At 36.2% G+C, this 25,029-nt stretch overlaps 1 protein-coding gene across 1 annotated transcript in view; it reads left to right on the forward strand.

The window, feature by feature from the left end:
• Positions 1-271: 271 nt before the first annotated feature.
• Positions 272-25,029, forward strand: part of FAM171B (family with sequence similarity 171 member B) — an 81,805-nt gene continuing 57,047 nt past the window's right edge. Inside the window, exon 1 of the mRNA XM_036746936.1 lies at positions 272-651. Within this exon, the coding sequence (XP_036602831.1) occupies positions 408-651 (244 nt within the window). The 5' untranslated portion in view covers positions 272-407. The remainder of the gene's footprint in view (positions 652-25,029) is intronic.

A 25,029-nucleotide genomic window follows, 5' to 3' on the forward strand; every position in this document is an offset into this window, starting at 1 on the left:
CCGTTAATCCTCCAGGGTGCGGCGAGCAGTCCTCCTCTTCCTCCACCTCCTCCTCCTCCTCCTTCACCTTCCCATCTTCACCCGCCCCCGTCACATGTGCTGAGCTCCGAGCGTTCTCCTCCCCTCCCCTCCTCTCCTCTCTCCTCCTCTTCCCTCCTAGCCACCTCCTCCTCTCTCCGCTCCGTGGTGCGCGTGTCTTGGTGTGTGTGTGTGTTTGTGTGTGTGTGTGTGTGTGTATGTGTGTGTGTGAGTCCCTGCCTATGTGTGTGTGAACGGGCGCCCGAGTATCAGCGGGCCAGTGAGGCGGGGGAGCAGGCAGCCCGGCCGCTGTGGCTGCCTCTGCCGCCTCCGCCCCGAGAGCAGCCCCTCTGTCGCAATATGCCTCCGCTGCCCTCTGGCTTTTCGCCATGTCGAGAATTTGCGGGAGCTTTCCCTTCACTCTGCTCCTAGGTCTGGCCGCGGTGCTGCTGAAAGGGAGGCTTGTCCCCGCAGCCTCGAGAGCAGAGCCCAGCCGCTCCGACCTGAGCCTGATCCAGCAGCAACAGCGGCAGCAGCAGCAGCAGCAGCAACAGCAACAGCAACAGCAGCGGGAGGAGGAGGAGGAAGACAGGCCAGAGGTGCCGGGAGCATCCTCTACCCTGTCCAGTTCAGGTACGGTCCTATTGCCGGGTTTTCTACCACCCCGTTCCTCCTGCTTGATCCAGGATGCTTTTTCGCTTCTTTAGCCAGCTCTGTCTCCACCGCCCCGTTTCCCTGTTCCCCTCTTTCTCCTTCTTATTGCTTGTTCAGATCCTTGATCTTCCCTTGTGGTTGAGAAAGATCCCTTCAGAGTCTGGCTTTCTTTTAAGCGCATTACACTGCAGTCTGGGGGTGCGGGGGTGGATAGCTGCCTTAACAATCTTCCCCCGCCCTCCTGTATTCCCGAATTCTCTCTGCCTCTCAAGAATGAATTCCTGTCTTCCCAAATCCCCCATCCTGACGCACACACAGGCTTTCCAAATCCTACCTTTACTGTCCTAGAGGCATAGCAACCTTGCAAAAGATTCTCCCTTCTATCTGATTCCCAGTTAAAACAGGATCCTTAAATTTAGGGTTGTACAGGCCAATCTTTCCTACTTATAAGGTGAACTTAAATGAGCCAGGCATTTGAAGGAGAGGGGGAAAGAGGGTTACTTTGCTGTTATAGAGGTAAGGGGATTATGGTTCTTACTATTTTTACATCCATTAATGCTCCACTTGTAAGCCAGGAGCAAAATTGCCTCTAGCAATAACACGTACCTCCCTCACCCCCACTTTTTGATTGCTGAAATGCTGTCTTCCTAGGTTTCATTTTCTATGGAAACTGTTAGGAATTATGTTACAATGGGGTTTTGTTGGTGTTAATGGTGATGATGTTTTGAATCACTGCCTGCTACCCTTCTACATGATGTTGAAAATGAGGGTTTCAAAGAGACAGAAACACGGTCCTGCTTTGAAAGAATCCTCAAAGCATACCACTCAGGTTTACCACCTGAAAATTATGAAACATCCAGGATGATTTAATTTGTCAAAGTTTTGTGCATAGAATGAAATAGCCTTAAAGTATTCTATAAAGTGTAGATCCAGTGCCTCCAAAAACCTAATTGTTGATTGTCATTATACTGTGGATAAAAAATGTCTTGAAAGAAATGTGTTTGATAGGATTTCCCACTCTCCTTTCCCCAACCCTTGTATCTGGGGATGGTACCAAAGCAATTGAAAAGAGTCTTAAAATGGAAACATGATTGCTATTCTGATATGCTTTATGAAGGGGAATATCTTTGAAAGCTCTCAAAAATAAGAAGCTAAGTCTGTGAATGAAGAACTGATTATTGAGTTTTTTTCCTTGTCCATAAATTATGGTTTTTTTGGAATTATGTAGTCATTAAACAGTAAGTGGATTTTCACTAGTCAAGCTTATTTTAGCTGCACGAATATGAACAACAGTTAAAATATGAAAATTTTTGTATTTTTACTGCACATATCTTTTGGAAAGGATTCACTAAAAATATATTTAGGAAAACATCACCAGTGCACCCCATAACATTACTAGTGTTTCCTATTAAAAGATGAGAATTATCAGGCGCCAGGAAAATAACAGTTCAACAGATTGATGTCAAGGGCCTGTATGGTTGTATCCAGAGGGGTTCTCTCTTTATCACCCTAGAATTTGAAACCAGTGGTGAACAAAGGGTAATTCAACTGATGTCTTTCTTAATAGGAATATAGAATCATGTAAGGTCATCAAAAACCTCTGGGGGAAAAATAAAGGCTTTACTATTCCTTATGTCTAATATATTTGTAGTGTCTAATATCTCATTAGATAATTAAAAGTATGGCTGCTGACTTTTGTGTTAACTTTTAAATACTAAGTATCTTTGACTGATATTATGTTGTGGAAAAATTTAATTTTTTCTTCTCAAAAGCTCAGAAAATATTTGGATATGGTAGTTATAAAGCAAGCTTATAAGTCTTGGTTCTGTATTTTTAGCTAATAGCCATACATAATGAACAGAAAATTAAAAATTTATTGATAGCTATGGCCAGGTTCATTCATTAGGTTCTTTGTAAGTGACTCACAGATCTGTGGCTTTGTTTGACCTTCCTCACTTTGCCACAATATTCTAATATTCAAATTTTAATTGAATATTAATATACTGTGCCCTTAGATAGCTTTCACTGTATCTGATTTTTTTGCTTCTGTGTTCATTTACTAATTCGCTCAATGAACAAAGAAATGTATCAAGTACCAACTTTGTACTCAGCACTGTTCTAAGCTCTTGAGAGAAGTAGAGAGATGGAAAAAACAAATTTCCTGTACTCAAGTAACTTTTTGTGTTAATAGGATTGATAAGATCCACACACAGATGAAATGAAAATTAGAGTATAACTAATACATTAGAGTAATACAAAGTGTCATGAGATCAGATGAGGTCTGAGAGAGTACTTCTATCTGAGAGGATCAGAGGAGGCTTCATGGAAGAAGTTGCATTTGAACTGGGCTTGGAAGCTGGATAAGATATCAATAAATGAAATTGAGCGCAGGAAAGAGAGGACATTTTGAGTCTAGGGAATAGACTGTGAGTAAAGGCAAAGAAACAGGAAATGATCGGATAGTAAGTAGTTCAGTTGGACAGAGTAAACAGTATGTGAGAAAGAATAGCATAAGATGAGGTTGGAAAGATAATTAAGACTAATAGCTTAATATTTTCATAGTATTTTTTGATATATGAAATACTTCATATTTGTTATTTCATTTGATCCTAATAATGTCCTTATTGTGAGTTAAGAAATTTATTATTATCTCCATTTTTTGGATGAGGAAACTGAGGCTCAGAAATCTTAATTGACTTGTTCAAGGTTATTTATCTAGTCTTGTCAGGCCTTCAGACTTGATGGTGTGGAGGCCAGAATATTGGGCTTGGATATCGGAGACCCAGTTTTCTAGGCTTACTCTACCCTTAGCAAGTAACTTTACCTGTCTTGGTCTCAGTTTTTCCACTTATAAAGTGAGATGGATAGAATATATTATTTCTTAGGATCCTTTCAGCTATAAAATATCTTGATGTTTTAAAAAATGTGTTTTGTTGATATCTTGTTTATATATAACCTTCATTTCCAAATACAGTCAATCCTCAACTTTCACAGGGATAGCGTTCCTAGAAAATGGTGCAAAAGTAAAAAAAAATCTGAATGTTGAAACATTGAACCTATGGAAAATAGAGCATCAAGTTACCACAACCACCAAAAATTGTAATCTTTCACTGGGGATTATTGAAAATACACTTTTCTGCATGTGATTCTTTATAACAAAATATTAATTCTGATAACATACACGTTTCCAAACATAGTAACCATGAAATAACTCATAAAATGCAGTACATAAAATAAAACTGGTAACATGCAAAACATTTTTCTTGCTAGAAATTCTCTAGAATTCTGTGACTTTTTGTACTAACATCTTAATTTTTAAAAAATCCCATTCATTTCAGACAATATTCACTTTTCATGACACATGAAATACTTTCCTCCTTTTTTGTGAATAAAACCAATTGTTGATTTGTTAACATCAAACTTGGAATGATAGTGGCTGCAGACATTTTGGCACAAAGTTCGCTTAACACTTTTATTTTCTCACCAAGCTGCATCTCTGACTTTGCATGCTTGACCTTTGAACTCAAAGGATTAGCACTACACTTTGGAGACATAATTGTAACACCAAATTTTGAACTTTGAATACCAGCTGTTCTACAAACTTGTGCACATCATGCCTCTCATTATAATGGAAAAGTGGAAATGATGTTACTAATAAAATCATGTTAATGCTTGCAGGCATGAAAGTTAACTGCAGGAATGTTGAGGATTTGATGTGTATCTCCTTCCATTCCCTACTATTATAACAAGGAATAAAAAAGAAAGGGACGAAAAAGCAGTTCAGCAAAATTAGCCAACATATTAATCAAATATACTCCATAGATTCCTCCCTCTGCAAAGAAGGGAGTAGTCTTATAGTCTCTTCTGGGCCAAGATCAGTCATCATAATTATTCAATGTTTAGTTTTTATTGTTGTTATTCCCATTTTCATTGTTGTAATCAATATATATGTTGTTGTCCTAATTTTGATTACTTTGTGTAAGTCTTCCCAGACCTCTATGTATTCTTCATATGCACTGTTTCTTACAATGAAGTAATATTTCATTAGATTATTTTACCACATTTTGTTTAGCCACTCACCAATTAACGGACATTTTTTCGGGTTTTTTTTTGCCACTATAAGAGTGCTGCTACAAGTATTTTGGAATATAATGACTCCTTTTACCTTTGATCTTATTGGGGTATATGTCTAGCCATGGGATCTCTTGGACAAAAGGAAGGAGAGAAGTAGATAGGGAATGGATAATAATTTCTTAAATGTCTACTATGTGCCCGCACTATGCTAAAGAGTATGGACATTTGAATCACTTGCTTGTCATCATGTCAGATTGTTTCTAGAATGTTTCTAGAATGTTTCAAACAATTCACAGCATATTAATGTATTTGTGTCCATCTTTTGTCAACTGCTAATTTGCTGAGTTTTTATTTCCATTTTCCTTATAAAAGATTTTGATTCTTTCTATTACATCATGTTCCTCCTCCTGATTGTGAAGGAATTTGAATGTCAGGCTAAGAAGTGCTGACGATGTTATTGTTTCAAGGTGTATCGAGTTAAAAACCTGGGCAGAATGATGAAGGAAAGGTTAGATAGGATTGAGGATCAATAAGTCATCAGTAGCAGTCTTATCTTTTCACCTATAGTGGAGAAATTAGCTACTTAGTTTATAGCCATTGTCATTGGTCAGTTTTCATGAAATACGTTGAAACCATAAATATATGTGACTCAATACTCTTCTAAAATATTAAGAAATGAAAAGTGGTAAGTAAAAAAAATGGTTAGTATCTTGGTGAATTATATTTAAATTGTAAGTAGTTGATGAATAGCTAAGTTTTTAAAAGTAAAAACTAAGTTTCTATCTCATGACACTATCATTTTTTACATGTTTTTGGTTTGCTTTTTGGCAGGGCAATTGGGGTTAAATGACTTGCCCAAGGTCACACAGCTAGTACGTGTGTCAAGTGTCTGAGGTTGCATTTGAACTCAGGTCCTCCTGACTCCAGGGCCGATGCTCTACTCACTGTGTCACCTAGTGTTGCCACTTTTAGTGAGCCATGATGACTTGCCGTTCCTTTAAGAAGAGAGAGCAAGGGATAAGATAGGAAAATATCCAGCTTGCTCATATTTGATCAGTTACCAAGCACTGTCATTTCTTCCTTTACACTATCTCTTAGTATTATTTCCTTCCACACACTCCATATTATTGTCAAGTTTATAACCTGTATTCTCACTTCTTCATTGCCTTTACTCATACTGTGCCCTATGCTTCCAGTCTTTCCCTTTCTTGTTGTTGAATTGTGTGTCATACCTATTTCAGTTCCTAGTCCTCCTGTAAAGGGACATACCAAATGTTACCACCTCCAAGAAACTTTCCCTTGTTCCTAATCAATAAATAATTTTTACCTCTTGGGCCCTACGTAGTATTTTAAAACATTTCTTTAATGTACTAAAAATGTATTATTTGTATCGTAGTTATTTGTGTATATTATGTATCCCTCTCCTCCAACAAGGGAAGAGGACTAATTTAGTCATTTTTTTTGTCTTCCTTACTACACTGGTCTTCACACAGTAGGTAATTAATATGTATATATTTGTTGAGTTAAATTTATTTTCTCTGATTTGCAGAGCTCTGGTTTGTGTAACTATGCTAGCTTTTGGTGGAAATAAAAGTTTAAGATGTCCAGGACCAGCTTTGGGGCTGGTAGTAATTACCACAACCACATTCTATTCACTTAGATCACCCAGAAAATTCAAAGGGGGTGGGCGGAGCAATAAGCCAAGACAACCTAGGGAAGCTCTCTGTGAGAGAAAGAGTAGTGTTTTCTTCATTGACCACATATAAAGATAATAACCTAGGATTGGAGAGGCAGCATGGTATGAGGGAAAAGAACTGTATTTGAGGTCAGAGGCTGTGGATTCTAATGTCAGCCTGGCTGTTGATTACCTGTGTAATCTTAGGAAAGTCATATTGATTCCTTGAGCCTCATTTTCTTTATCTGTAAAAGGAGATTAGACTAGATGATCTCTGAGGTCTCTCCCAGTTCTAACTCTTTTATACCTAGTAAATAAAAAAAATTAGTAAAAAATACTAAAATAGTCTTGAAAATTATGTTTTCATATGCTACATACTATTGACTATATGTTTCATTAATACATTATGGGAAATTATTTTTAATATATTGTAATTTAGAAGAAAATGACTTAATTTTAATTTTTAATTTTCTCATATTTTATTTTATTTGCTAATTAAGTATATATCTATATAGCTATATATCTGTGTATGTATCTCTGTACACACACACACACACACACACACACATACACACACCATATTAACCAAATATGGGAGTATATACTCAATAGTCACCCATTTCTGCAAAGAAGGAAGGGAATAGTCTTATATTTTCATATTCTCTTCTTCTGGTCCAAGGGCAGATATTATAATTATTCATGTTCAGTTTTAGTTTTTATTGTTGGAGTTTTTCCATTTTCATTGTTGTAATCAGTATATATTCTTTGTTTTCCTAGTTTTAATTAGTTCACTTTTCATTAGTTCATGTGAGTCTTTCCAGACCTCTATATACTCTTCATATACATTGTTTCTTATGGTGAAGTAATATTCCATTAGATTATTGTAAATTTTATTTGTATTTTGTTACACGAACACATGTGCGCATGCGCTCATGCACTCATGTGTGTGTAGTTAGGAAAGAATATACAATATGGGAAAATTAAAAATGAAAATGAAGTAACTTTCCTCTGATATATGAAATCCTATATTATTTTTATAAAATGTATAAACCAATAGTATAGAGCATATTCATGTTGTGTGTATGTATATACACATATATACATATGCATGTGTGTATGTGTATATATGTGCATATGTGTATCTATCTACATACCTTGTTACAGTGATATTATTAACATAAGCTCCTTAAGGTAGAGTTTTTTTTTGATTTATTATCCACAAGTCTAACACAATAACTTGCACATAATAAGCATTTAACATATGCTTGGAGAATTGAAGAAATTTGCAGGGAAATCTTATTTCTAACACTGGACTTTATAGCAATCAAAGCTGTTTATATACTTTTTTTGGACTTAAAATTAGTAAAGTAATAAATTAGTAAAATTACTAATTACACAAAATTACTTAAATTACTTAATATTAGTAAAGTAGTAATTAGTAAAAAAAAAAGGGTACACCATAGTATATCAATCAATGCTTATGTGATTCCAGAAGAACAAGCAAAATTATGAAAATAAGTAGAATTATGAATGAATACTTTGTCCTAAGTATAAAATACTTAAGGTGTATATTCCAATAATAAAAACTCACCTTTATGTGTCATTTTAAAGTATATAAACATATTCTTTCTAACAACCCTGTGAAATTAGTAAAAGTATTACTGTTCCCACTTTAGAGGCTAAGGTGATAATGTCAAAACCAGAACTTGAACCCATGAGTCTTCTGACTTCAAGTCAGCATTCATTCCACTATGCTACACTGCTCTTTATGATGAATTTTTTTGAGGGGGGAAGGCAGGGCAATTGGGTTTAAGTGACTTGCCCAAGGTCACACAGCTAGTAAATATGTCAAGTATCTGAGGCCAGATTTAAACTCCGATCCTCCTGACTCCAGGGCCGGTGCTCTAATTACTGCGCCACCCAGCTGCCCCTATGATAATTTTTAATGTTATCACCACTTCTTTCTTTCTCTAAGACTTTAACATAAAGAAAGCTATCCTCACTACTTGTCATCTTGGGTTGCATCAGATACTTTTTATACACTAAGGAAAAAAAAATACTGAGAGCAAGCCTGTGAGGGTTTGCTCAATTTGAGAAACACCCCTTTTCATAGTTAATCTTCAATGTTTTCGATATGTTTAACCTGCTTCTCTCAAATGTTTTCACAGCACAATGTCCTCCCAGGTATCTGAATAAGAGATTTGTTTCTCTCAAGATTTTCCTGAGGTTCAAGCACTATCATCATTGTTACTATGTAGCTTTAGCCAGTTTTTTAAACCTTTTGCTCAAGTTCCTTGAGTTAAAAAGTATTTACAGTATTTTCCATCAGCTATTGTTAAAATAGGTACTTTGGCAAACTGATTCTTGTTAATAAAGTCCTTCAAGATTTGCAGAAAAGTGCTATGATTATTTGGGATGTGAAGGATATGAAGATGATCTCTACACTCTCTTCCAGTTCTATATCTGATGATGCCAAGGATTCTTTTAGTGTGTTGGAATTGTACTGTTGACTTTGAAATTTTTGATTATCTATCTATCTATCTATCTATCTATCTAACATCTATCTTCTATATATTATATATATGTATGTGTGTGTGACATGTTACCACACATACACACATACAGTATTATTCACATTTGGCCAAGGCTAGCATTAGTATATCAGATTTTTATGTTATTTCAATCCATGTCTCTTTCTTTTTTGTAATATCAGCTGGGAGTTATTTTTGCATAGTAGTTGATATTATGTGTTTGCTGTGAATACCAATTCTTTAGGGCCTGGAGTGAGTGAATCTGCTTGTCATTTCACATAGGGTACTACTAAGTAGTTATGAAATAGTAATAACTTTCAGTCATTAAAGAAATGTGCCAAATTGATATTGACCAATTAAAGCTTAAAAAAATCCTTCTTTTTTTATTCCTCTTGAATCACTCAAATTTGGTAATACATATCTATTTTACTGGTCTCTATAGAAATTTGAACAATTCAAAGATGTTTGTATTCATGATGTAAGAATCAAATGAAATATTTGTAATGTACTTAGCATAGTTCCTGGCATATGGTAGGTACTTAATAAATTTATTCCATCCACTCATATATACTCTTCAGTGGGTCTATGGCTTTATTGGTGTGGTGTTTTTCCCTTCAGGGATACAGATTACAACTTGTCCATGATTGCTTGTCTTATATGATTCTTATCCACGTCCTCCAAAATAGAGGGAAAGGGAATTCAACGTGCTAGGGACATTCTTGAGTTGTCTTGTAAGAACAAGGACAGCAGTAGAACATGTCTATTAGTTATCTCTCTATAGCTCATAGTATATTGCTAAGCTAAAAGAATGCATCATCAAATGGCAATCCTACCAGTGATAATTCGCATTGTCTTTAGTTAGGTTGGACTTCAGAATGCAGACATAGTCTGTTGATGGTATACTCAAAGTCTTTCTAGCAGAGTTAGCCAGTTTAGCTTGTACTCGGTTGGTGTAGTTGTCATGAACCTAGGACCACTTCCCTTCCACAAAGAGGCATTAGAGCAGGACTTTATTGAAGCATTTATACACAGTAAAATAAAACATAATCTTCAAGTGACTACTAATTCATTTCATCATTTTTAAAATTAAAATAGATTTATGCCAATATTTTGTCAGCATAGTAACCATTTATTATTAAGGTCACATTATAAGGTCAGCATTTTATTTTAGAGAATATTTTTTAAAATGATCTACTAAAATATAGAATATTCATTTAACTTTGTAAATAACTAATCCTAAATTTTCAACCAAGTTCTGTGTAGACTTTAGCTGACCAGAAGGCTGGTTGATTGGCAGCTTCAACCCTGGGCAAAAGTTATGGGAACATGTGGAATGGCTCTAGAGTCAACAACAATAACTTCCAGATTTAGTAATCCTTTAGGATGATGGAGTTTCTTCCAAATTTCTGCTTTGTATAAAGAGGGAGGGAATTCGGTCGGTTGTATCTCCAAACTTTGTTTTTTCCTCTCCCCTATTAGATTAAGCAAGTGATACTTGAATTTGGATGAGGGACAGACATTTTTAGGGAATAAATGAATAGATGGATGGATGAGTTTCTAATTGATTAACTGTAGTCAGGATGTGAACAAGATGTGAACCTTCTGTCTGGCAGAATCTTGCTTTTTTTTTTTTGGTGACTCACTGAGTTTTGCTTAGTATTTTGGAAGAGAGTAAGAATTAAGTTGTCAAAATGTATTTCTGTACTGTTAAATGATATTGTACTTTGAAGTCTTTGAATATACTGCTAATAGTTTTGATCTATTTTGCTTAAGTAAAATGGAGTCTGAGGCAATTACTAAGAGAGTATCAATTTAGAGTAAAATGATACAATGAAAGGTAACTTTTTGCAAAGAATTTGTCATCAGTATTAATGGGTACAATTGGCTTTAAATATGGATAAGTGTTTTAAAAACATTCTTTTCTTTTTTTTATTTTTCAGTTAACAAGCATTTATTTTCTCTTCCTCCTATTTTTCTACAGTTGAGCAAAAGAAAAATAAAAGAAAAAGAAAGCCCTCATGACCAATATGTGTAATAAAAAAATATGTCTCATTCTGCATTTTGAGTCCATTCCTTCTCTGTTAGAAGATTGGTAGCATTCTTCATCATCAGTCCTCTGGAGTTTTGTTTGACATTGCATCTGTCAGACTTCTAAAGACTTTCAAAATTGTTTTCCTTTACTGTACATTATTTCATACAAGTATTCTCAGTTTCCTCTGAAAGTGTTCATTTTGTCATTTCTTATAGCTTAATAATATTCCACTGCATTCATATACAATAATTTGTTTAGTCATTCCCTGGGAGGTAGACACCCCCATGCACTTAGCTTCAAGCTTTTGCTGTTAGAAAAGAGCTACCATAAATATTTTTGTACATACGGGTATCTTTCTTTTCTTGATCTCTATGCAGTATATGCTTACTAGGGATAACACTGGGTCAAAGGGTATGTCCGTATTAATGTTTTTTTGAGTGTTATTTGAAATGTTTTCCAGAATGGCTAGGTGAATTCACGGCTATGTTAGTAGTGTATTAGTGTGCCAGTTTTCATCCAGAGCCTCTAATATTTATCATTTTCTTTTTTTGTCATCATTGCCAGTCTTATGGATGTGAGGTAGAACCTCAGAGTTTCAGCAATATGATACCCATTATACATGTGAAGTCATGTAAAACATATTTCTGTATAAACCATGTTGCCACAAAAAAGCAAGAAAAATAAAGTGAACAACAATATGCTTCAATCTGCACTTAATGTTTACCAGCTTTCTCTTTGGAGGCGGATAGCATTTTTATTGTGAGTCCTTCAGAATTTTTGTGGATCCATATTGATCAGTGTAGCTGAGTTTTTATGGTTAATGATCCTTACAATATTGCCATTACTGTATACACTGTTATGGTTCTGCTCACTTGCCATTACATCAGCTCATATAAGTTTTCCCAGGTTTTACTGAAACCAGCTCCCTCATCTTTTCTTATATCACAGCAGTATATGATCACTATCATACACCACATTTTGTTCAGCCATTCCCCAATTAATGGGCATCCCCTCAATTTTCAATTCTTTGCCATGACAAAAAAGAACTGCTATTATTATTTTTGTACTTGTATGTCCTTTTCCTTTGATCTTTTTGGGATACGGATCTTGTAGTGGCATTAGTGGGTTAAAAGGTGGGCATACGTCCAAATTATTCTCCAAAATGGTTGGACCAGTTCACAACTCCACCAGCAGTGCATTACTGTGATATTTAGCCACATCCTCTCCAGTGCTTGTCATTTTCCTTTTCTGTCACTTTAGCCAATCTGATGTTTGTGTAAGGTGGTACCTCAGAGTTTTTAAAATTTTTATTTCTCTAATTATAAGTGATTTAGAGCATTTTTTCATTTGACTATTGAGAGCTCGGATTTCTGCTTCTGAAAACTACCTCATCATATCCTTTGACCATTTATCAATTGGTAAATGATTCTTATTTATATAAATTTGGTTCAATTCCTTGTGTCTTTGAGAAATGAGACCTTTACCAGAGAAACTTGTTGTAAAACCCTCCTCCCCCCAGTTTATTACTTTCTTGTTTGCTTGTGCAGAACTGTTTTAATTTCATGTAATCAAAATTATCCATTTTGACTCCTGTGATCCTCTGTATCTCTTGTTTGGTCATAAATTCTTCCCATATCTATAGATCTGAGAGATAAATTTTTCTATACTCCCCTATTTGCTTATAATATCACCCTTTACATCTAAGTCATGTACCCATTTTGACCTTACATTGGTATACTGGGTTCAATGTTAGTCTATGCCTAGTTTCTGCCAGACTGCTTTCCAGTTTTCTTAGCAGTTTTTGTCAAATAGTGAGTTCTTGTCCCAAAAGTTTGGATCATTGGGCTTATCAAATGTTAGATTGGTATTGTCATTTATTATTGTACACTGTGTACCTAATCAATTCCACTGACCAAACATTCTATTTCTTAACCAAAAGATATTGTTTTGATAATGACTACTTTGTAATATAGTTTGAAATCTGGTACAACTAAGCCACCTTCCTTCATATTTTTTTTTCATTGATTTCCTTGATGTTTTTGACCTTTTGTTCTTCCAGATGGATTCTGGTGTGATTTTTTTCTTGATCTACAGAATAATTCTATAGTAATTTGATTGGCATAGTGTTGAATAAGTAAATTAATTTGGGTAGGATTATCATTTTTATTACATTGGCCTACCCAGGTCTACCCTATAAGTTCTTTATATATGTATGTTGGAAATGAGATCTTTATTAGAGAAACTTGCTGTAAAGACTTTTTCCCCAATTATTTTTTTCCCTTTTAATTTTAACTGTAGTTAACCTTCCACAGCATGATTTTCCCCATTGGAGTTTCAATATATCACGGGTTGGCATAAAAAATTAAATGGGAATTTTTTGGGAGTCTTGTAGCAGCTGCAGATGACACATGAAGTCCAGTAGACCACACAGAAAAAGTTTAGAAACTCAAAAATGCATAAAATATATGTATAGTATTGTATAATATCAACATATTTTATTTTTAATACCATAATAATTCAGACTTTATATATAATTAAAATTATCTATTTTAGCTCCTGTGATCCTTTTGAAATTTTCTGCTATTAATAGATTAGAAAATAATTTCTTCTCACTTCCCCAGTTTTCTCAGGATGCCACCTTTTGTGTTTAAGTAATATATCAACTTTGAGATTTATCCTGGCATATAGTATAAGATGTTGGTATATACTTAATTTCTGTCAGAGTGCTTTGCAGTTTTCTCAGTAGTATATGTGAAACTTTGGATTCATCAAAAATTGTTTTCAAGCATTTTTACTTAAATCTTGTTTTATGCTTGTTTTTCATAAGTTAATATATGCCTTCACTTCTCCAGATAATCACCCCTTGCAAGAAAGAATAAAAAAAAGAAAAATGAAAAGCAGTGAAGCAAAGCCAACATATTAAATACAATGTTATATACACAGCATTTCACATCCACATTCTGGTATATCTGCAAAGAGAGCAAGGTGCTAAAAGTATTTTCTAACCTTTTTGAAATTACAGATTTATAGCAAAAATACATACACTTTGGCCTATATTCCCATATATGATATGAGAATATTATATAGATGATATCCCATAGATAATTTTTATTTATATATAATTTTATATGTACTATATTGCCTTTTGAAATTCCTTGTTTTAGCAATTCACAAGATGTCAAATATAATAATAATCATTTTACACTTTATTATTTTCAGAGTATTTAACAAATCTCATTTGATTTGTTAGTTGCTATAATTTTTCCTATTATGTAGTTCAGGAAACTGAGCCAGAGAGATGTGAAGTGACTTGTCCAGAGACATACAACCAGTATTTTTGGTAGTCAGGTAACTCTAAGGTAAATTCATAGCTAGATGCTAGGAAAGCATGTGTTGTTTTCTTATTTACAATTCACAGTGGACATTTAGTACTTATTTAAAAGGTTAAGCAAACAAACTGACCTTATACTTTGAGTGTCCAAAGCAATGGATACTCATCTGTGAGGAGTGCTTTTAAAATCCTTGAAAAATAACACTTTGATGTATTTTCACAACTTATCAATCATTGCGTGCTAAATAAGCTAAATAAGCAGGCCCTGGTTTTTAAAACTCTTGTTCTTTATCAGGGCAACATGGATCCTTTTCCCATTGATTTTTTGTGTCATAGGTGTTCCTTTACACCAAGATTTCTTAGAATTGTAATGCTCTTAGAATATACTTTGAGTACTTTAAAGTAAGAGTATGCATTTTTAGAGACAGAAGGGACCATAGAGAGCATCGATCCAACCTTTTGTCCAATATTCTTCAATGAAGAGTACTTTTGGAGGTTCATCAAATAAAATCAGCCCCTGTTTTAAAATGGACTCAAGACTGATTTAGGCAATGTAAAATTGTCAGCCTGTTGGCCAAGGGGGGTTTAATTATTTCCTTTATGTATAGCATAAAATGGTTAGATCAAGCTTCTTTGTATTCAAAATATTCTCTTGTTTCAAGTGGCAAGAGAGTGCATGTGTATCTAATGTGTATGTATGTAATAAACTTTGCTTCATTTTCTGTTGTGAAGACTCAGGTAAAATTAAAGAAAAAGAAATATACTCAATTAAGAGTAAAACCACAAAACATATCAGAAAAAATTTTTAAACCTCTGTTCAGCTATACAAACTTTTAAGGGATGGGGCTGGAATCAGATTCTTCTTTCATAAGTTCAGGGAAAACTGTAGTGTAGAAACACCTTCCTCCTGTGCAGATAGGTGACAAGGAGATCTCTCTCTCCCTCTCTCCCTCCCCCCTTCTCTCTCTCCCTGTCTTACTCTCTCTCTCTCTAAATAGCCTCAGTTCCACAAGTGGCTCAAGCAGGGAAGAAAAAATCACATATTGTTAAGTCAGTAGAACTGGACAGTTGTAGAATACATTGGAGGCATCAAAGAATAGAGACTAAGGTAATGTAATTCACTGGGAATTATGAGATGAATCAAAGTAATCTGATAGCCGTTAGGGGAGGGGAAACTAATCTCATAAGGATTTTTTTCCTCTTTTTTTTCTACTACATTGTTTTAAGGCTCTTGTTTGTTTATCTGTCAGTAAAAAAAAAATGATACTCTGTAATGGAAATCTATCTCAAGATATCCATCAAGAAGTGATAGATTAGGTAAGGGGACAACAAAATTAATATAGGCTACAAATACTTTAGAATGATAAAATTGTGTAATTTAGTCATTTGGGAAGCTGTGGAATATGTGCCAACTGTCTAAAGGACTTGACCCAGAAGATTTCTTTTTAAAATAAGATTTTGTGTAGAAACCTTAGAGTTGAGAGGGTAATTTGGCCAGTCACTCTTTAAATTTTTGACTTTTCTTATGAATTTTCAAAAGCAAGTCAATAAGCAATAGGCACGTTCTCGTAAAATCCTAGGCTTAAGTTATTCCATATGCATTTAACACTCAGATGATACCAGAAATTTTTGGGCTTTCCTGTACTTGAAACAGTCTTTGCCCAGAATCCTCTGGCAGTCAACCCATCCAATAGTGTAATAGATTTAAGGTGGAATATATAACAAGGGCTGAAAGTGAGATGCCATTTTCCCAGATAGTACTGCAAATGTCACCCCCTAGCAGATGGGGTGGGAGGATATATCCCTGGTTCTTAACAGTCTCTAGAGAAGATTATATATCCCAAGCCATTTCTCTACTGCATATAGAACACTAGCAGTTCTCCAGAAACAACTTTGGGATTTTAACATCTTTGAGTCAGCATCATCTGGGTTTGATTTTAATTCCTAATTTATCATCTTTCAACACTATTCCTGTGCTCCCTACTCTGTAAAATTTTAGTCATCTAGACTTTCAGAAATAAAATTCCATTTAAAGCTCACTGAAGACTTTAATTTTCTTTGTTGTTTAAAAAAGAAATCTTTGCAAATCTTCTGGTTTCAAGTGGCAGAATAAAGATTTCTTTGCTCTAGGGCCATGGTAGGTAACAGTTTTATTCTGAAAACTGCTGTGTTTTCAAGGGAGGAGGCTATTCTTATTTCAGGAAATCTCCTTCCCCCACCTTCTTTGAAACTCCAGTCAGGGAACTGATTTTTACTATAATAGATTCTGACATCTCAAAGACAAATGACGGCATCCTGATTTACTAGCCCCATCATCTCTATCCCAAGTTAGTATTCCAATAGTGCATTTTTGCCTATGCCTTTTGTAATATAACATCTATTAAATATTTGAACCTAAAAATCCATACTTTTAATACTTAGTAAGCATTTTGTGCTGGATCTCAAAATGTATAGCTCATTTAAAAGCAATAGCAGCAGAGTTCTTGGTACTTTGAAATAAAACTCTAAGACATAAAAATGGACAAAATTTCCACCTCTTTTTAAATACCTTGCATGATGGGTAGGTTACTTCTCGGAAAGTAATAGCTAAAGCCATCAGTTTCTCTTTTTTTGACTGACAAGAAAGAGCAGATTTCATGTGGGGAATCTTAAATATAGGAGAGAAGATATAGTAGGAGCAAAACAAGCAAGGTCTAATACTAGGGCATAGGTATAAGAATGCTGAAGAAATAAACTTGAGCTGAGAAATCCTTGGAGAAACAGAATTTACTTAAGCATAAATGGAGAAGGATGATGAGATAATTAGTACAACATGAAGGCTGTATTAAAAAAAAGATGAGTGAAATGGAGAAGTTCCCATGTTGCTGGGTTGCTTGGGTAAAGGGAGAGAACAAAAATATTAATTAGTTTTTTATTGATTGGCTCTTGGTCTTTTTTCTTCCTCTCTGGTTTTCATGTGAAACAGTGAAGTGATCCAACAATAACAACAAAAAAGCAGTGGACAGAAGATGGGAGTTCTGGCTCTGGTACTTAACTAACTATGCACTGTGAGACTGCCTTCTTGGACCACAGCTTCTTTATGTGTAAAATGTGATAAACCCTCCTCAGAATATTATTCTGGTTACAAAATCGATAATAAATATTAACATAATTTGTAAACTATTCTATTCCGTTAGATCATATTTAAATCAATGCTATGTTGTTGGTTCCTTGCAAAAATACTGGTGTGGTTTACTATTTCCTTGTCTAGCTCATTTTACAGATGAGGCAAACAGGGTCAAGTGACTTGCCCAGAATCACATAGCTGAGGCCACATTTGAACTCAGGAAGATGAGTCTTCGTGACTCCAGACCCAAAGCTCTATCCATTGCATCACCTGATTGACACAAGAAAAAAAATGTTTTAAATGAGTACAGATTGTTGTTCAGTCTTTTCAGGCATGTCCAACTCTGTGACTCCATAGTTGGCGTTTTCTTGGCAAAGATACCAGAGCAATTTGCCATTTTCTTCTCCAGCTTATTCTACAGATGAGGAAACTGAGGCAAACAGGGTTAAGTGACCTACCCAGGGTCACATGGCAAATAAATGTTTGAGGCTGAATTTGAACTCAGGTCTCCCTGACTCTAGTCCTAGAACTCTTTTCACTGTGCTACCTAGCAGCCTGACCACCTAATAATATCCTCTTTTATACTTGTGTCCTTGAGGATTTTTAATATTTGTTATCCTTTTCTTTCATGTCAAAATGCTCCAGTAACAACATTATTTGATAAGACTAATGCAAAGTATCCCAAAAGTCTTAGTACAGTTTTGAGTTTTGGTGAGCTTAAAATTGCACTAAGACTTTTGGGACACCCTGTATTATTAAATTGAAATGAGTCCCTGTATATGCAGCTTTCTCCAGAGCTCTGAGTGAGGCCCCTGCAATGAAACTTCTGCACAGTAGATTAACTGAAAATGTGTCTTTCCCCAAAGTGAAGGATGAATTTCATTTGCAGCTCAGTCTTAGTTGCCCATATCAGTAAATCACTTGAGTGCCTATGTCACTTTTGTTATGAGTATGTCACTTTTTGTTATGATATATTAGTAATCCTTATAGCAGTATATAGCTCTTATTTGTAAGAAAGCACTAGGGCAATTGTATTTTGGCTGAATCACCACAGCTTCCTTGCATTTTAAGCCTAAACATAATGTTTTTTTAAAAAAAGAAAAGAAAAGAAACTATTTTGAAGGCAACACAGACCAACTGTTATTTGATGTCTCATATAAACTTTCATTCTATTCCCATCTGTGCCAGCCATCTTTGCAACCAGCCAATCCCATAAACATACTGGGCTACCCTCCCCTCCCCCCCAAACCAAACAGTCTCTCCCATTGTCTACAACAAACCAGTAATTCTTTCTTAGTTGGGTGTGATTGTGGCTAAGATATCTTAATTCAGACTATTCTTCAAAATGTGGCTGCACCAAAGTGATGTTTCCCAGGTTTCCTTGATAAATGAAATAGATAATTTCTGAAAGGTAATAAATTATTTTTCGATAAAGCTATTCATTGTTAATTCTAATGATTAGCGTTAGAATACAGAAGTATATGAGATAATTTACCCCATTCTACCTCCCCTTTCACCCTTTTCTCAGTACAAATTTGTACATACTTTCTCATACTTTAATTTTATTTTTTTTAGATATCATCTCAAAATAGTCAACTCACACACATGCCCTTTGTTTATGTATGCTTCTAATTACTAATAATGATAAAGATCTTAGAAGTTACAAGTATCATCTTCCCCTCTAGGAATGTAAACGGTTTAACCTTATTGAATCACTTATGATTTCTCTTTCCTGTTTTCCTTTTTAAACTTCTGTTGAGTCTTGTATTTGGAAGTCACATTTTCTTTTCAGCTTTAATCTTTTCATCAGGAATGCTTAAAAGTCCTTCATTTCGTTACACTCAGTTTTGCTGGGTAGGTGATTCTTGGTTGCAATCCTAATTCCTTTGCCCTCTGGAATATCATATTCCAGGCCCTTCGATCCTTTAATGCTAAATCTTGTGTTATCCTGACTGTGACTGTATGATATTTAAATTGTATCTTTCTTGCTGTTTGCAATATTTTCTTCCTGATCTGGGGGCTCTGGAATTTGGCTATAGTATTTCTGGGAGTTTTCATTTTGGGATCTCTTTCAGGAGGTTATTGGTGGATACTTTCAACTTATATTTTGCCCTCTGGTTCCGAGATATCAGGGCAGTTTTCCTTAACAATTTCCTGAAATATGATGTCTTGGCTCTTTTATTGATCATACCTTTCAGTTAGTCCAAAAATTCTTAAATTATCTCTCCTCGATCTATTTTCCAGGTCAGTTGTTTTTCCAATGAGATATTTTACATTTTCTTATATTTTTCATTCTTTTGATTTTGTTTTATTGTTTCTTGATGTTTCACAGAGTCATTAGATTCCACAGGCCTGATTCTAATTTTTAAGGAATCATTTTCTTTGGTAAGCATTTGTAACTCCTTTCCCATTTGTCCAGTTCTGCTTTTTAAGGAATTCTTTGCTTCAGTGAATTTTTGTACCTCTTTTCTCCATTTGGCCAATTCTGTTTTTTAAAGTGTTATTTTTCTTCAGTATTTTTTTGCACCTCCTTTACCAAGCTATAGATTCTTTTTTCATTATTGTCTTGCATCACTCTCATTTCTTTTTCCAATTTTTCCTCTATCTCTCTTATTTGATTTTAAAAATCTTTTTGTTGAGAGGGGGCAGAGCCAAGATGGTGGCTGGAAAGTGGGGACCAGCATGAGCTCCCCACCAAGTCCCTCCGAAAACCTATAAAAATGGCTCTGAACCAATTCTAGAACTGCAGAACCCACAAAATAGTGGAGGGAAGCAGGGCTATTAGCCCAGGACAGCCTGGATGGTCTCTGGGCAAGGTCTAGCCCGCACGGAGCTGGGAGCTGGGAGCTGGGAGCTGGGAGCGGAGCGGAGCAGAGCCTAGCATGGGCAGCGCGGACCAACCAGACCAGGAGCCAGGCAGAGCGTGCCCTAGCACCCTATATCAGTGAGCTGTGGCAGTTACCAGACTTCTCAACCCACAAACACCAAAGACAACAGAGAAGGTTAGTGGGAAAAGCTGAGGGGAGTGGAAGGAGTTTGCAGTTTGCCCACCACCCTGGAAGCAGCGGAGGTGGGGCAGCTACAGAACTACAGCTGCAGTTGCTTCTGGCCCCAGGCCTACCTGGTGGGAGGAATTAAGTGGTGGATCAGAGCAGGAGTGCAGAACCTACTGAAGATGTAAGTCCAGTCTGGGTTGGGAATTCTTGGGGAAGGAGGAGTGCTGGTGTGGCAGCACATATGCCCAAGTTTGGAACATAGAACTCTTTAGTCTACAAGCAGTCATACCCTGCTGAAAAACTCAAGGGTCAAGTAAGTTGGCTGGGAACATGGCCAGGCAGCAAAAACGCACCCAGATTCAGTCTCAGACTTTGGAATCCTTCTTTGGTGACAAAGAAGACCAAAACACACCACCAGAAGTCCACAAAGTCAAAGAGCCTACAACAAAAGCCTCCAAGAAAAACATGAACTGGTCTCAGGCCATGGAAGAGCTCAAAAAGGATTTGGAAAAGCAAGTTAGAGAAGTAGAGGAAAAATTGGGAAGAGAAATGAGAAGGATGCAAGAAAACCATGAAAAACAAGTCAATGACTTGCTAAAGGAGACTCAAAAAAATGCTGAAAAATATACTGAAGAAAACAACACCTTAAAAAATAGACTAACTCAAATGGCAAAAGAGCTCCAAAAAGCCAATGAGGAGAAGAATGCCTTGAAAGGCAGAATTAGCCAAATGGAAAAGGAGGTTCAAAAGACCACTGAAGAAAATACTACCTTAAAAATTAGATTGGAGCAAGTGGAAGCTAGTGACTTGATGAGAAATCAAGACATTTTAAAACAGAGCCAAAGGAATGAAAAAGTGGAAGACAATGTGAAATATCTCATTGGAAAAACCACTGACCTGGAAAATAGATCCAGGAGAGATAATTTAAAAATTATTAGACTACCTGAAAGCCACGATAAAAAAAGAGCCTAGATATCATCTTTCAAGAAATTATCAAGGAGAACTGCCCTGATATTCTAGAGCCACAGGGCAAAATAGAAATGGAAAGAATCCATTGATCGCCTCCTCAAATAGACCCCAAAAAGAAATCTCCTAGTAATATTGTTGCCAAATTCCAGAGCTCCCAGATCAAGGAGAAAATACTGCAAGCAGCCAGAAAGAAACAATTTGAGTATTGTGGAAACACAATCAGAATAATCCAAGATCTAGCAGCTTCTACATTAAGAGATCGAAGGGCTTGGAATAGGACATTCTGGAGGTCAATGGAGCTAGGTTTAAAACCAAGAATCACCTACCCAGCAAAACTGAGTATCATGCTCCAAGGCAAAATATGGATTTTCAATAAAATAGAGGACTTTCAAGCTTTCTCAGTGAAAAGACCAGAGCTGAATAGAAAATTTGACTTTCAAACACAAGAATCAAGAGAAGCATGAAAAGGTAATCAAGAAGAAGAACAAGAAAAAGAAATAGCAAGGGACTTACTAAAGTTGAACTATTTTGTTTACATTCCTACGTGGAAAGATGATGTGTTTGATTCATGAGACCTCAGTATTAGGGTAGCTGAAGGGAATATGCATATATATGTATATGTGTATGTATATATATATGTACGTGTGTGTATGTATGTATATATGTATGTGAATATATATGTGTATATATACATATATATGTGTGTGTATATACATATACATATACATATATATATATATATATATATATATATATATATATATATATATATATATATATATATATATATGGAGAGAGAGAGAGAGAGAGAGAGAGAGAGAGAGAGAGAGAGGGCACAGGGTGAGTTGAAGATGAAGGGATGATATCTAAGGGAAATGGAATCGGGTTGAGGGATGAGAGAGGAATGTGTTGGGAGGGGGAGAGGGGGAGAGATGGAATGGGGTAGATTGTCTTGTGTGGAAGTGGCAGGAAAGGGCAGTTCTGTGGGAGGGGAGGAGAGGGCAGAAGAGGGGGAATGGGTGAATCTTGCTGTTGTCAGATTTGACCTGAGGAGGGAGTACCATGCACATTTGGTTGGGCGTCTTGCCCCACAGGAAAGAAGGAGGAAGAAGAAAGGGGGGAGGGGATGATGGAAGGGAGGGCAGATGGGGGAGGAGGTAATCAAAGACAGACACTTTCAAAAAGGGACAGGCTCAAGGGAGAAAACTGGATAAGGGGGGTTGGGTTAGGAAGGAGCAAAGTATGGTTGGTCTTTCACAGCATGAGTATTGTGGAAGGGTTGTGCATGGTGATATGTATGTGGCCTATGTTGGGTTGCTTGACTTCTTGGGGAGGGTGGGTGGGAAGGGAGGAGGGGGGAGAATTTTGAACTCGGGGTTTTGAAAACAGATGTTCAAAAACCAAAAAAAAGGTTTTGCATGCAAAAAAAAATCTTTTTGTTGAGATTTTCCAGAAATTCTTTTGGGGGGGGGGGCTGAGACCACTTCACATTTTTCTTTGAAGCTTTGTATATAGCTGTTTTGACTTTATTATTTTCTGAGTTTGTGTTTTGATCTTCCCTGTCACCATAGTAACTTTCTATGTTCAGGTTCTTTTTTTTGTTTGCTTATTTTCCAGTCTATTTCTTGACTTTTAAGTTAATGTTAAAATTCGACTCTGCTCCTGAGGTGTTGGGAACCTTGCCTCACACTTCAGGCTTTTTGTGCTGCTGTTTTCAGAGCTAGTTCTGGGGCTCTGTAAGTTTTTAGTTCTTCCAGGGTGGTACAATCTAAGAAGAAGTGTGGCCACTGCTTTCCTGGCCTGTGCTCTGGTGTATGAGTAGCCACAAGAACTCTTTTCCACCCTCAAACTGTGATGAGGGTCCCCTCTCCTTTGTGGCTGCATAATCTAGTGTACTAGTACTCCTTCTTGCCCTGGGACTGCAACCCAGAACAGTGTGTCAACAAGGCAAGAGTCCTGCATCTAATTCCAGCAAAAGGTTTCCTATATTCTCCTTCTGAATAGTTGTTTGACCCACTTACTGTCCACTCCAGCAGCCACCATGACGCATTCTGTCACCCTAAGGCCTGCTGCTGGCTTCTTTGGGTATGGCTCGTGCTGAATTACATTCCACTGTCACCTCAGTGAAACAGATCTTTCCTGTCAATTTTCTAAGTTGCCTTGGGCTGAGAAATTATTTCACCTTGTCCTTTTGTTGGTTCTGCTACTCCAGAATTTATTTTGAGGCATATTTTAAAGTTGTTTGGAGGGGAGTTTGGAAGGTTTAAGATGAGTACATGCCTTTATGCTACCATCTTGGTGCTGATTGCTGAATTTTCAAGAAGGACACTATCTATATTGCATTTCAGTTATATTTTGTTCTTTCTCTTGCCAATGACTCCCTCCATCTTCCGTTCCCCTTTCCCTCTTGTATTCTCACTTCAACAGAACTAGTTCCTGACAATCTTTCCAGAGTAGGAAGGTAAGGATTGGGAGCTAAGACATTGAACCAAAAAGGGATCATTGGATTTAGGCTAGAAGAGATATTGGAGACCATCTAGGTTGACCCTTTATGTTACAAAGAAAAAAACAGGTAGTTAAGTAACTTATTTATTATGTAGGGCCAGAATTTGGTAAGGCATACTTCCCTTTAGCTCTGTTCTCAGTATGTTTATTTTTAGATTATTTCATTGTGACAGAGCAACTCATTATGGAAAATATGTACTGATGGGGCAACATGCATAAACATTTAACCAGTTTTCCCAAATCAGGAAACAGTACTTTTTTCTTCCAATCACCCAGGCCTCAAACTTCAGACCATTCTCAATTCCTCCTTTTCCTTCTTCGCCATACCTAATCAGTTACCAAATCCTTTCAATCCTTGCATCATGATATCTCTTGCTTTCTTCCCTTTATTTCTATTTCTGCCTGGCATATTTTCCCTTGGAATCAGAGATTGAATATTGTTTTTTTTTCTTCTAATTAAAACACCTCCTCCGAAATGAAACCTTTTCTGACACTTCCTAGCTGATACTCCCTTCTGATACTTTCTAATAAATACCTCTCCCCCATGGACCTCTTAAAACTACCTTTTTCTGAACTTCTCTAATGTGGTTATCAAATTGTATTCTGCATTATATTTATTTGTATTTATGTTTTGTCCTCCTACTAGGTTTTAAGCTCTATCCTAACCAGGGATAGTGGTGGCTTATCTCAACTTATACTTTCCTCCAATGCCTAGCACAGTGTTTAATGCATAGTAGACACTAAATTAAATTCATTCCCATAATTGTTACTAAGAATTAGTCAATCAACAAACACTCAATATGTGCCTTTTTTTATACCAGTCACTGTTAGGTACTTAGGATACAGAGACAAAAATGAAATGGTCCATTCCTTCAAGGAGCTTCTCTTTTTGTTTATGGACATAACAGTTACATATATAAATGAATATAGAATACAAGAAGGTTTTGGGAGGGAGGAACAGTAGGTGACTTGTGTTGGTCTGCCCTCCACTCTCACTCCATTGAAACAGATCTTTCCTGTCAATTTTCTAAGTTGCCTTGGGCTGGGAAATTGTTTTACCTTGTCCTTTTGTTGGTTCTGCTACTCCCAATTTTATTTTGAGGCATTATTTTAGAGTTATTTAAACAGTAGGTTGGGG

Source organism: Trichosurus vulpecula, chromosome 2 (assembly GCF_011100635.1).
Source record: "Trichosurus vulpecula isolate mTriVul1 chromosome 2, mTriVul1.pri, whole genome shotgun sequence".
Lineage (NCBI taxonomy): Eukaryota > Metazoa > Chordata > Mammalia > Diprotodontia > Phalangeridae > Trichosurus > Trichosurus vulpecula.